General features: G+C 39.2%; 1 protein-coding gene across 1 annotated transcript in view; it reads right to left on the reverse strand.

The window, feature by feature from the left end:
• EXT1 (exostosin glycosyltransferase 1) overlaps positions 1-12,451 on the reverse strand; it is a 310,771-nt gene that overhangs the window by 3,303 nt on the left and 295,017 nt on the right. The window contains exons 9-10 of the mRNA XM_083359823.1: positions 6,145-6,305; positions 3,326-3,497 (exon numbers count right to left, since the gene is read on the reverse strand). Of these exons, the coding sequence (XP_083215949.1) occupies positions 3,326-3,497; positions 6,145-6,305 (333 nt within the window). The remainder of the gene's footprint in view (positions 1-3,325; positions 3,498-6,144; positions 6,306-12,451) is intronic.

A 12,451-nucleotide genomic window follows, 5' to 3' on the forward strand; every position in this document is an offset into this window, starting at 1 on the left:
GGCAGTAATAAAAGTGGTCCTGTTTTGCTGACGTGCACATTGCCTAGCTTTAGGACAATGAAAAATCGCTTGATTTGAATCTTTGGAAACAATGGCTCAGCGGGAAATTGTTGCCTGCTTGCCTTGGGTGAGCAGAGAGCTTCTGAAATTAGAAGTTAGAAATCCTCATTTTTGAGGGACTCGATATTTGGAACACAAACCAAACGATCCTGTTCTCTTGCTAGCATGAAATGTTTGAAAGGTAACTCTGGAATTCAGGGATTGGAGAACAAGCCAAATCCTACTGAATTTTGGATAATAAATGATCCTTCTGTTATTGTTTCCCTCACAGGCTGGGATAGCACATCACGATAAACCACAGCTCACCAACCCACAGTCAAGCCAGTGTGCATTGGGCAACACCAGGATCAGAGTTTTGATGAAGCTATAGCTAACCTTCAGATGTGAAGGGGTAAAGGAAAAAAAAGGAAAACAATAATAGAAAAAACATTTTTTAAAATTCCATCTTCCAATTACAATTAGTCGACTTACAATAGTTCATATTTGTCTGAAATAGTATAGAGTTTCCTGCCTGAGCAGGGGGTTGGACTAGAAGACCTCCAAGGTCCCTTCCAACTCTGTGTATTCTATTCTATTCTATTCTATTCTATTCTATTCTATTCTATTCTATTCTATTCTATTCTATTCTATTCTATTCTATTCTATTCTATTCTATCCTATTCTACACTGTTCAAAATTATAACGGCACTGAAAAAAGTGACTTATGGCCATTTTTCACACTTATGACCATTGCAGCATCCCCATAGTCACATGATCAAAATTTGGATGCTCGGCAATTGACTCTATTTATGATGGTTGCAATGTCCCAGGGTCATGTGATCACCCCTCCTCATAAGCAAAGACAATGGGGAAACCAGATTCACTTAACAACCGTGTTATTAATTTAACAACTGCAGTACTTCACTTAACAAATGTGGCAAGAAAAGTTGTAAAATGGTCATAAGTCAAGAACTACCTGTATTCTGGGTCCACACATCTTGAAGTTGCGGAGGTTGAGAAAGACTGCATTAATTTATTAGTGCTCTGTTAGATAGAAGAAGCAGAATGAGATGCTGAGATGAGCTTTTAGGGGGTTCCCTGATAACACTCAGAACAAACTTAAATGACAAATAGCCACTTGTTTAGAAGATAAAAATCACATTAACTGGTACGCTTTCTGTGCCAGCAACATCAGTGGTTGCTTAATTTGAGCCTTCTTCCATTTATAGTTTTTTATTTCATTTTCACTGTCAGGAAAAAAAACAACCATATGTGGTTTCCATTTATATCTAAAATCTGGAATTAGTAAGTGCATTTGCATATGATTCCATAATATCTGTCCAGCCAGTTTGATCTAGCAAGGTTGGTACGCAATGGATTCCTCCAATTAAACAATGCCATCTATTGTGATCTCAGCGTGGCTATTCTCTGCAGCAGTGGAAAAGAGGTCATCCCTCCCCCAGATCCAGATGCCCCCCCCCACCCTTCTTGTGTTTTGAACTTCTTCATCCAGAACTTTTGCAAGCGATTGCATGGACTTCTTTCTTTTTCATCCCTGTCTGGTTCATGTTACCTTCTACAGGTAGTCCCTGAGTTACAACCATTTGTTTAGTGACCATTTGAAGTTACAATGGCACTGAAAAAAGCGACTTATGACCATTCTCTACATTCACAGCCATTGCTGCGTTCCCCAGGGTCACACGATCAGAATTATGGCCTGTATTTATGACGGCTGTAGTCTCCCGGGCTCATGTGTTCCCCTTTTGTGACTTTCTGACAAGCAAAGTCAATGGGAAAACCTTATTCACTTAACAACCTAACTTAATAACTGCAGCGGTTCACTTAACAACTGTGGCAAGAAAGGTCAGAAAATGAGGCAAATGCCTGAGTTTGTCTGCTTGAGATTAGTCCAGATGAATGACCTGCAGTACCTCATCTTTAGTAATTCCAAGGTGGCTTAAAGTTATAAATTAAGGTAACTAAGAATTACAGTAATAAACTTTTATAGAAATGGCCATTAAAGAACAATTTCACCAGCAAGTTTCAGCCATCTCAAAAGACGCATCAGAAAAAACAACCCAAAGAAAATAATTCTAGCTGAACTTGCCCCCCCCTCCCCCCACCCGGACTTCTCAAGCAAAAATCCTAATTATTGCAATTGGGTAGCTTTTCAGATTCAAATGTATGGCATCTGCAGGGAAAATTCTTAAAGTTAAGCAAAAATGGAAAAAAAAATAGTCATCAACAGACTATACACTGCACCACCAGCCCCAAATTAACATAAGCATCCTATTCTTTGTGGGAGGGGGGGCAGAGAGAAAAATTCTGAAGTCCCCCCCCCGCATGTTCTTACAAGAACTGACTTTAAATAATTATTTCTGAAATAGAAAACCCACATCTGTTGCAGCACCATTTGTGAACATTTCTCCTTTCACATCACGATGGCGGGCTATTTTTGAATAACGCCAAGTTTTATGTTTATTAAATCCATTCATTTGCAGGGTATTTATAACATTTTTAAAAAGACATAGCGCTTTATTTTAGATTTATAAGTGAACTCCCATTAGTACAGATTAAGAATAGGTACCATACATCTACCAGCAGAGCTCCTTGGTAACCTATGTCAACATCCAGCCCGAGAATCCTATAAAATTCCAGGTTCATTCCATTTCTAAAAAGTTTACTGTTTACTGGATACACTGCATGATTATGTCAAAGTAAAACTAACTCTGAGGTTCCAACACTAATTCATAGACTTAAATAATAATTTTCCCAGTCAAATCCCCAACATCTTGCATAATCCATATCAGTAAGTTCATTTTGTTATGGGAACTGTCTGCTTCAAATTCACACCTGTTCCGGTGTCCTTGACAAGGCTTCAGATTCCCACAGGGTCTTCAGCTGAATTGAAGTTTCATTTCTCATTGTTACCCATTTGAAAGTAACACCTCCCACCCCTTTATCTAAAGGCAAGTTGAGACGCAGAGGCATGTAGCTGCCAAAGTTTCACCCTTGAGATCCTTTAGATTCTGGTGTCAGAATACATTAGTTGGGATTCTGGCAGGTACCCTAAAGTTGTTTGTGGACTTAATTTTTCGTGAGTTTATTTACAGATGAGCCAACTTTCAGAGAGATGTGTGCTCTTAAGCATATGTCATCTTCAGGAAGTGCATTTTTTTTCTGGAATAGTTTTGTTCACTATTATGAGAATTTCTGTTATGGTAGTCCTTGACCCCCCCCTTAAAATATTTACAAACCAAGGTTAAAGCAGACTTTCTGCACATACCTGTCCCATCATGGTTTCCTTGTACTGTTTTTTCTGTGTTACTTTGATGGGAGGCAATTTTGTCACAGCAGACACCAAAAAGTTCATTAAAATGTCTTCACAATTGGCTAGTTGGTCCACCACATTCTTCAGACTAGCAGGCAGGTAATGAGTGTACAGGTAGTGATAATATCTGCAACACAACAATTGAGGGCCTTCAGTGAGAATCTAGCAATGTGCATTCCAAGTACACACATTTACATGTCATAAGCCAACAGAACTTCAGTGGAACTTTCTGATAGCCACCAAATTGGATTGAATGGTCTTTCAAAGTGTATCCAGGAGCTAAAGGTTGCAACAGCTTTAGAAATGTAGGAAGCTGTCACATTAGTACTGATTGTAAGTCCATTCAACAAAAGTGTGGGCTGTTCCCAGAAATTCAGGCAACAATGCAGCTGACAAACTGTCAATGTATCTTATGCATTGCAGGCTGGGGCTTTTTTTCAACAAGTATGCTAACACTGCATCTGGTCACAATACCAAAAAGAAAGAAAGAAAGAAAGAAAGAAAGAAAGATGCTGAGGCCCTAGAAAGAGTGTAGAGAAGACCAACAGAGATGATAAGGTTCTGGAGTCTAAATTGTATGATGAATGAACGTTTACTCTCATGAAGAGAAGGTTTAGGGGAGACACGATGAAAATCTTCCAATACTTGAAGATCTGTCACAGGGAAGAGGGCATCAATTTACTCTTCATAGCACCTGAGGGCACGACAAGAAGCAATGGGTGGAAGCTTGTCAGAGCAACCTGGAAACAAGGATGAATTTCTTGACAGTGAGAATGATTAATCAATGGAACCGCTTGCTTCCCAGAGTGCTCCATCGCTGGAGGTTTTCAAGAAAAGATTGGGCAACCATTTGTCTGGATTAGCATAAGCACTACTGCCTTGGGCAGGGGGGGTTGGACTCGAAGACCTCCAAGGTCCCTCCCAGCCCTATGATTCTAAGTTGTGATCCCCCTTCAAACTAGAAGCAAAAGATCTGTACTTATATAATCCTAGCAGTGTCAAAATGCCTGAAAGTGTCTTCTGTGGGACTTCCTAGACTCCCTATTCCATTTGACTTTTTAACATCTCTTACGTATTTTAATTAAAGATAACGAAAGGGGGCACGGTGCAAAGCAAAGCAATTACCCTCCAGCATAATCAGTATTTCCAAGAGTGCCACTGGGTCTTAAACGGGCCTCAGATGTCTTTCATAAAATAAACACGGGGAATGTCTGGAGGCTAGGTCTTGAATTTGCATGTTTTCACCTGCCTCTACCCAAGATAAGGGCATGCCGGGGTAGAAAGGAGCACCTTGAGGATGCAGCAATTAAGGATGGGTACCATATAGCAGATAAACCCATACTTTTCCTTTTATTCAGTCTCTCGTGCCCATTTTGAAATGACCAAGCAGCCATTTGTTGGAGTGCTTATGAGATGTTCTCATAATTCCATACGTGCCCATCAGCTCAAAAGAGGCTGGAGAGCCATTCCACAATCCAGGGAATGGTCCAGGGGAGAAGTCTCTAAAGCAGCAATGGGCAACCTATAACCTCCAAACAGAGAGGAAGGGGCCCAAATGGAGAAAGAGGGCAGATGTTGCACAAGTGAGCAATATATCTGCTTGCTCCAGGCCATACCAGTCAGGCTGGAGATGACTAGAGCTTTGGTACCAAGTCAGTATTCACCAGGTTAAAAAAAAAAGTGTCCAAAAGGGAATTATTGATGACATCAGTTTCTGATGACAAGGGAAGTCCAGAATTCAAAAACTCTTGAAAAACCTGAGAAACATGAGGTGCTGACATAGTGGGGCAAAGGCTATTTATTTACTTTATGTAGATAAAATAAATGTACACAAATTTACTTTATGTCTTTTGTTAACCTTATTTAGCTGTTTCTGTAAATCCACCACTCATTCTAGGAAAACTGAAAAAGAGTTGCAACGTTAGCTGATTGTGGAAGGGAGAGAGGTAAGTTAAACTGTTTGACCATCACCCTAAGGAAACCAGACAACCATTCCTTTGCAGTGACATATTTTCATTTTTCAAAGGAGGGAGAAAACACAGTGTGAACAACTGTTGTACGGAAAAAGACAGAGAGGCCTTTCCTTGCCTTTCTCTCCCTTATAAGCCCAACAAGCAAACCTGCAGACTCACAAACTGAGATGAATTATAAAGGTTATGCCAATGTACAATTTGGCTGAATTAAGATGGGCAGTCAACCTAAACCTCAACTGGCTTAGGACATGTTCATTCTCCCTTGATGCCAAAGAAAATTTGGGCAGATCCTTTTGAAGAGTTTAGGTGCTTTTTTTGAAGTCTGCAATTGCCCTTAAGAGAGAGCATTCAAATCAAATTGCTTTTTTTAGAGTACAAGTGACTTGAAAGAAATTGAGAAAAACACACTAATGACTATCAGATCTTAAAACCAGGAATCAAAGTCATTATCTGCAGAAGAGAGACTCAACTTTTAATCCTTTAGGAATCATCCTTGATGTTTTAACAAAACTTGCTTTGCAAAGTTTTGCAAAATTAAGGGAGGCAAAGACAAAATGAAAAAAGTAATAAGCTACAGTCCAGGATCGTTGTGTGTCTATAATTTAACTCAACACAGAATAGATGGAGAAAAGATAATTTTTCAGTAAATAAATACTCTTCTTTGGACATCTACGTCAGGAGGAATAAAATGGTAGAAGAGGGCTAAACAGGGTTGTCAATTTAATTTATCTAGATAAATATAAGAATATAGTTGAACTCTCGCCCCTTCAAACAGGCTTTAAATACCCATAATAGTCTTACTTGTGGTAAATAGCAGCTCCACTCAATACCATGGAATAGTCATTAGTCCACTTTGATGTATAGCCCCACCTCTCTTTCGTGTTATCCCAAAAGTGGCTGCGGGCAGGATAACCCACAATCCTCTCTGGGAAACTCTGCCAGACAGTGAAGGCAAAATCCACCTGCAGGCATGGGAGAAAAAAAAAAGACAAACCAAATGGATGTGGGAAATGGTAATCAAACAGTCTAAAAAATGTCAGCAAAACAAAATATTACCTTTTCACTAATTCATAATTTGCAATCTTGGAACTGTTGCAAAACATTAATTCTCTGTATTCATCAGTAAATTAAACTGACTACTTGACATTTTGCCCTGTAATTATGCACATTTTAATGTTTTTTCCGTTAACAGGAGCCTAGAGCTCCAGAGAATCATATTAACATTTTGCTGGCATGACACAGGCACCGTAAACATTCACAACTAGTGGAGAACTGGGTGTCTATAGGAATTGAATCGTTTGTTTATTAAGTGAACCAGTAAGGTGATTCTGTGTCCATTTGGTTGAGGAGAAAGGAAGTGTCTCTTTTTACCACTGGATGGGGAACATCAAGATAAAAATGATGATTTCCAAAGACAGATGTTCCAGAATTATTAATTCCACATGCCCTTATTTGTAATCTTGTCTCCTTGGCTTCAGCTAGTGCAAGACAGATAATGAATATTTTACGTCCTACTACGGCTGTGGGAATATTTGAGCTGAAGATTCAAGCAGCGCAAATGAGGCCTTCAAACTGAATTTTTGAACTGAATCAAACATTTGAGTTCAATCGATACTATAAATACCATGATGCAGTCCACCCCTATTGTGAAGCTAGAGGTTCAAGGCATCTCTGCCGTAAAAATGCCTGATAGGAGATTCATATCTTTAAAGGGTGCTTCCAATTAAGTTACGACTCATTCTCTTCCTTCAAGTTGCTCAAACAACATGAAATGCTTACAGTTCAGGCAAAACAATTATTCCTGCCACAGCTCTGATCACAAATTATTAATACATCAGAAAATCACCAGACACTTTTAACATCCTTTATATAAAAGCCAATATCTGTTTTCCTTAAAGGATTAAAGCTAAGTTAAGGAAGGAACAGTTGTGTTAGATATAGATAAAGGATCCTACTGGGGTTTGTGAAGACTTTATTGTAACAAATGAAAAGTTGTTCTTTTGACTTCAATTTGTACATTTATAAATAGTCTTTCTCCATTGTTCAGGTTTTCGGGGGGCATACAAATTCTCAATAAAGCAACCATAAATCAGCAATTCATCATTAAAATTCTGGTTAATGTTTACTGTATAGGTAGTCCTTAACTTACAACAGTTCATTTCATGACCATTCAAAGTTACAATGGCACTGAAAAAAGTGACTTATGACCTTTTTCACACTTATGACCGTTGCAGCATCCTCATGGTGACATGTTCAGAATTTGGATACTTGGCAACTGGTTCATATTTAGGACAGTTGCAGTGTCCTGGGATCATGTGATCACTTTTTTCAACCTTCTGACAAGCAAAGTCAATGGGGAAGCCAGATTCACTTAACAACCGTGCTTCTAACCTAACGACTGCAGTGATTCCCTTAACATCTGTGGCAAGAAAGGTCATAAAATGAGGCAACATTTGCTTAACAACTGTATCTCTTAGCAACAAAAAAAATGGGGTGAACTATGTTCGAGGACTACCTACAATATGTATTTTCCTGGTGGTTTCAGGCAACTTTTTTGAGTCAAAGAGACATCCTTGGAATCAAAAGGGTGTGCTAATTCACAAAATGGCTACCACGGTGGGCATAACAAATAAAAAAAAAGCCATTTACCAGCACTCTGACTGTTGAGGTTCTTTCACACCATCTCATCTAGCTTCCTCAAATGTTCTTTTCCCTATTAAGTTACTTTTCACTAATTTTGGGGCAGATCGGTGCACTTCCAAACAAAGTGCCTATGTGTCATTTTCTTCCCATAAGCTTGATGCTTTTAAATACCTAAATGAACAAGAGCCAGTTTGGTGTAGTGGTTAAGGCAATTAAGAAAATGAGAAACTGTGAATTCTAGACTGCCTTAGGCACCAAGTCAGTTGAATGACTTTGAGCCAGTCACCTTCTCTCAGCCCTAGGAAGCAAACAATGACAAACCACTTCTGAAAAGAAACAACAACATCTTGTCAGGAAAACTGCAGAGACCACTCCAGGCAATCCCCTTAAGTCAACAATGAATCAGGGGTTTAAAACAAAAACAAGGAGTGCCAAGGAACAAATTATGAGTACTTTGGCATCACCACAACCCATGTTAACTAGACAAAACTCTAGAAAGTATGCTAGAATTATTTCAGGCTGGCATATGGCAATATCATTAGACAGATGAAATGTAATGGGGAAATGGGTATCCAGTTGCAAACCCTTGTCAACAACAAATTCTGTTCCAGACTGATTTATTGCATGGGGTGTCTCTTCCATACCAGAGATAAGAAAGTAACTGGTCTTTACTAGCCTTCTAGAACTTCCTGGCAAAGGTCTATCCATCACCTGATCCTGAGTGTTTCAATTGGACATGCCAAAGATTGAATGTGGAATCTTCTGCACTGAACCCTTTGTTCTACCATGAAGTTATGAATAGCTACAAGAGTCCTGGAAGATGCACTGAAGTCCACAAGTCTTAAAGTTGACAAGTTTGGAGACCCCTACTGTAGATACTAAATGAATGTTCAATGCCACATATAAGATTCCTAGTTTCTTATTAAGGCTAATGTAGAGAACCAAATAGGGAATAATTGAGTTGGAGGGTGGGGGTGGGAGAGAAAATTAGCCAACTTGCTAACCTCTTAAGACAGCCGACACTCCTCCTTAAATCCACATGGACTTCTAATTATGAGTCATAGAGATTTCCCCCCCCTGCAGGATAGCTTAATATTTCATTACATTAGGAGTGAAAATCTAAAACCTTAATTAAAGGTACAAATAAAGAAGCATTTGAGGCTTTTCGGAGTTTTATTACTCATATTTGAAAGCTGGGAAATTACTATTCAGTTGGATAGATAGATAGATAGATAGATAGATAGATAGATAGATAGAGATAGATAGACAGACAGACAGACAACCTTTATTGTCTTTTTTTACTGTGGGCCCAATGACACACATTAAAAATGAAATTTGGTTGCTTGCTCTCAAAATGTACACATACATAATATACATTTAAAGATACTATATACAACAAATGTATACACCTTCCCCCCTACATATAAGAAACATAAATATTAATCACTGTCTATCTTGAATACATAACAGAAGGAGGAAGCTTTAGAGTTCACAAGGATAATACTGTATGGAACAAAACTTTAGTAGTAGTAGTAGTAGTAGTAGTAGTAGTAGTAGTAGTAGACATTCAGATATCTTGAGGTGATAACCCCCTTAATTTATTATTCAGGTTCATTTGGGAATTCTGGGAGCTTTAACTTAGCAAACTTCCACAGGACATAAGATTGGAGAGGATAATTTAAACCAGGTTTCCTTACTAATGATTCTGAGTCTTGTGTGAAATCTGCAGAATGTAGTATTAGTCACTAGCATATACGGTGTTATAAAAGAGAGAGAAATCTGGCCAATGATTTAAGATTGACAGACCAAAATGGAACAATATATGGCATGGGACAAATATATATAACAGAAGACTAACCAATTCCAAGCATGCACGACTTACACAGCAAGGCAAGTTGACACATTTAGAATAGAGTTTTTGAAGAAAAATGAGAGAAACTGAGTGGAAAAAAAGCTGATAAACTAACTTTAATAGATATAAGCATTACTTGTAAAACTTTAAAGCAAAGTGTAAATATCTAAACAGCAGAATTGTTGGGGGAAACCACATTCATTTTACAATGTATTTTTTATTACACTATAATCTTGCATGTTACATTCTTTTTTATCCCTTACTATTGTACAATGCTTATGCAATAATAAAACTAACCAAATGCAAAAAAAGAAAAGAAATGGTTGTATAAAGTAATTTAGATACACTGCATTTGATTCAAAATAAATTAGAATTTAACCTGGCTGAAGTTTGGCATACTTTAAGGGTCAGCCCATTGTTAGAAAACAGGGATATCAAATTAGAATCCACATAGAACTTCCAGATTCAGAACACTTGAGCCGTGTGGAAAATAAGATGCTGACTGGACAAAGCTTTGTTACGATCCAGGTAGTAGGGAGATATTTTGGGGCATGTAGAGAGACTTCTGAACCACTGAACTACAGTAAACTCTGATTTTATTTTTAATCATGTCTCTATAGCAGAGAAATACAGTTGTCTTTAAGCAAACATGGACCTTCAACAGACGTTGTGAGAAGAAAGAGACACAGCTACACACATAGCCTCATCCTCTAACCCAGACATGTCAAACACAAGGCCCGGGGGCCAGATTCGGCCCGCGAAGTGGTTTCATGCGGCCTGCGAAGCCATCCTGGAAACAGTGAGGGAACGGCCCCCACTGCCTTGGTCCTGGCCCAGAGACCCTCCTTCTGCCAGAGACCCTCAGATCTGTCCCACTCCTGTCCAGGCCCCCATAGGCACCCTTGATGCCAATGATGTAGAGCTGGCCACGCCCACCCAGTAGGCCATCCGCACTCTAGCCACGCCCACCCAGTAGACCACACCCACCCAGGCCACACCCACCTGGCCCCCTAAGGGCAACCGCAATGCTGATGCGGCCCTCCCTCAATGAAATTGAGTTTGACACCCCTGCTCTAACCATTTGCAAGACCATGTACATTCAAGTTAATAAAGATATCTTTAAAAATCCAGATATAATAGGAACAACTGGATTCCAGAAACACTGAATGGGGTTATTTTTATTTATGTATTTGTATTTCACTTTCATTATGTTTTTTGTAAACAACTTAAGGTGGCGAATATACCTAATACTCATTTTTCTTCCTATTTTCCCTACAGCTGATTGGGCTGATCACCCAGCTGGCTTTCATGCCTAAGGTGGGACTAGAATAAACAATCTCCTGGTTTTTAGCCTGATGCCTTAACCACTAGACCAAACCGGCTCTTTTGGGTCTTAAAGTCTTGAGTCTTGGAAGAAGACTCTTTGTGCTATTTCCAAAGTAATAAATTCTAAAGGAGAACTTGCTTTTTTTTTTAAGGGAAGGAAAAGTAAGAGAGAGAGACAGAAAGGGGAAAATCACACTGAAATTGAAGGAGACAATAAACACTCAAAGCTTTTCCAGAGATGCCATTAATAATGTATTTCCAATATATTGCCATGTTATATAAATGGTCGCTCGTTCCCACCATCTCTTTACGGGAAGAGTTGAGAGAAATCAATACTCATCCTACTTGTAAAAAATTGGTTTTCTACATTGGGTTCCCTGATCTTCAACTCCCTGCCCCCATCTCTCCATCCCAGCAGCCTTTTTTCTTCTGCTGCAATCTTGCTTTTTAGTACAGCAGTTCTGAAGTAGGGAAGAGAGACATGCAATCTAGGCTTTGTGTGTGGTGCTTCTCAAAAGAAATATCAGGCCAATGCTAGGCAAACACAGCTCTTAAAACCAGAATATAGTAGAAATTAATACAAAAACTAGCTGTCTGTATGTATACACTTGTGAATACTTGGTATACATCCATCTATATCTGCATGTTACATTTGGCCCAATAGGACAGTCAACCTTTTTTTCTGATAGACCAAGAAGCATTGCTGAGATGAAACCACAAGAATTCCAGATGGACACGGAATTAGGTTGCCAGCAGAGCCCTGGTGGTGCAGTGGTTAGAATGCCTATATTGCAGGCTTATTCTGCTGGCTGCTGGCTGTCAGCAGTTCAAGACTCACCGGCTCAAGGTTGACTCAGCATTCCATCCATTTGATATTGGTAAAATGAGGACCCAGATTGTTGGGGGCAATATGCTGACTTTGTAAATCGCTTAGAGAGGGCTGTAAAGCACTGTGAAGCGGTATATAAATCTAAGATGATTGATATTGCTTCCTCTTAGTTAAAACAGATACTGGGCTCGGAAGGATGGAAGGCTGAATCAACCTTGAACCCATCAGAATTGAACTGCTGAACTGCTGGCAGCCAGCAGTCAGCAGAAGTAGCCTGCAGTACTGCATTCTAACCACTGCGCCACCACTATTATTCTTCATAATAATGAAGAGATCCGGAATATGGTCTAGAGCAGATTTCAATGAAAGCTAAGTGGACCATGCTTGATTTATGTAGTGCCAGCTACCTGAATTTTTGTTATACTATATGATAGGCAGCCTTCTGCAACTTGGCGCTC

The sequence above is a fragment of the Vipera ursinii genome (assembly GCF_947247035.1).
Source record: "Vipera ursinii genome assembly, chromosome: 3".
In the NCBI taxonomy this organism is placed as follows: domain Eukaryota; kingdom Metazoa; phylum Chordata; class Lepidosauria; order Squamata; family Viperidae; genus Vipera; species Vipera ursinii.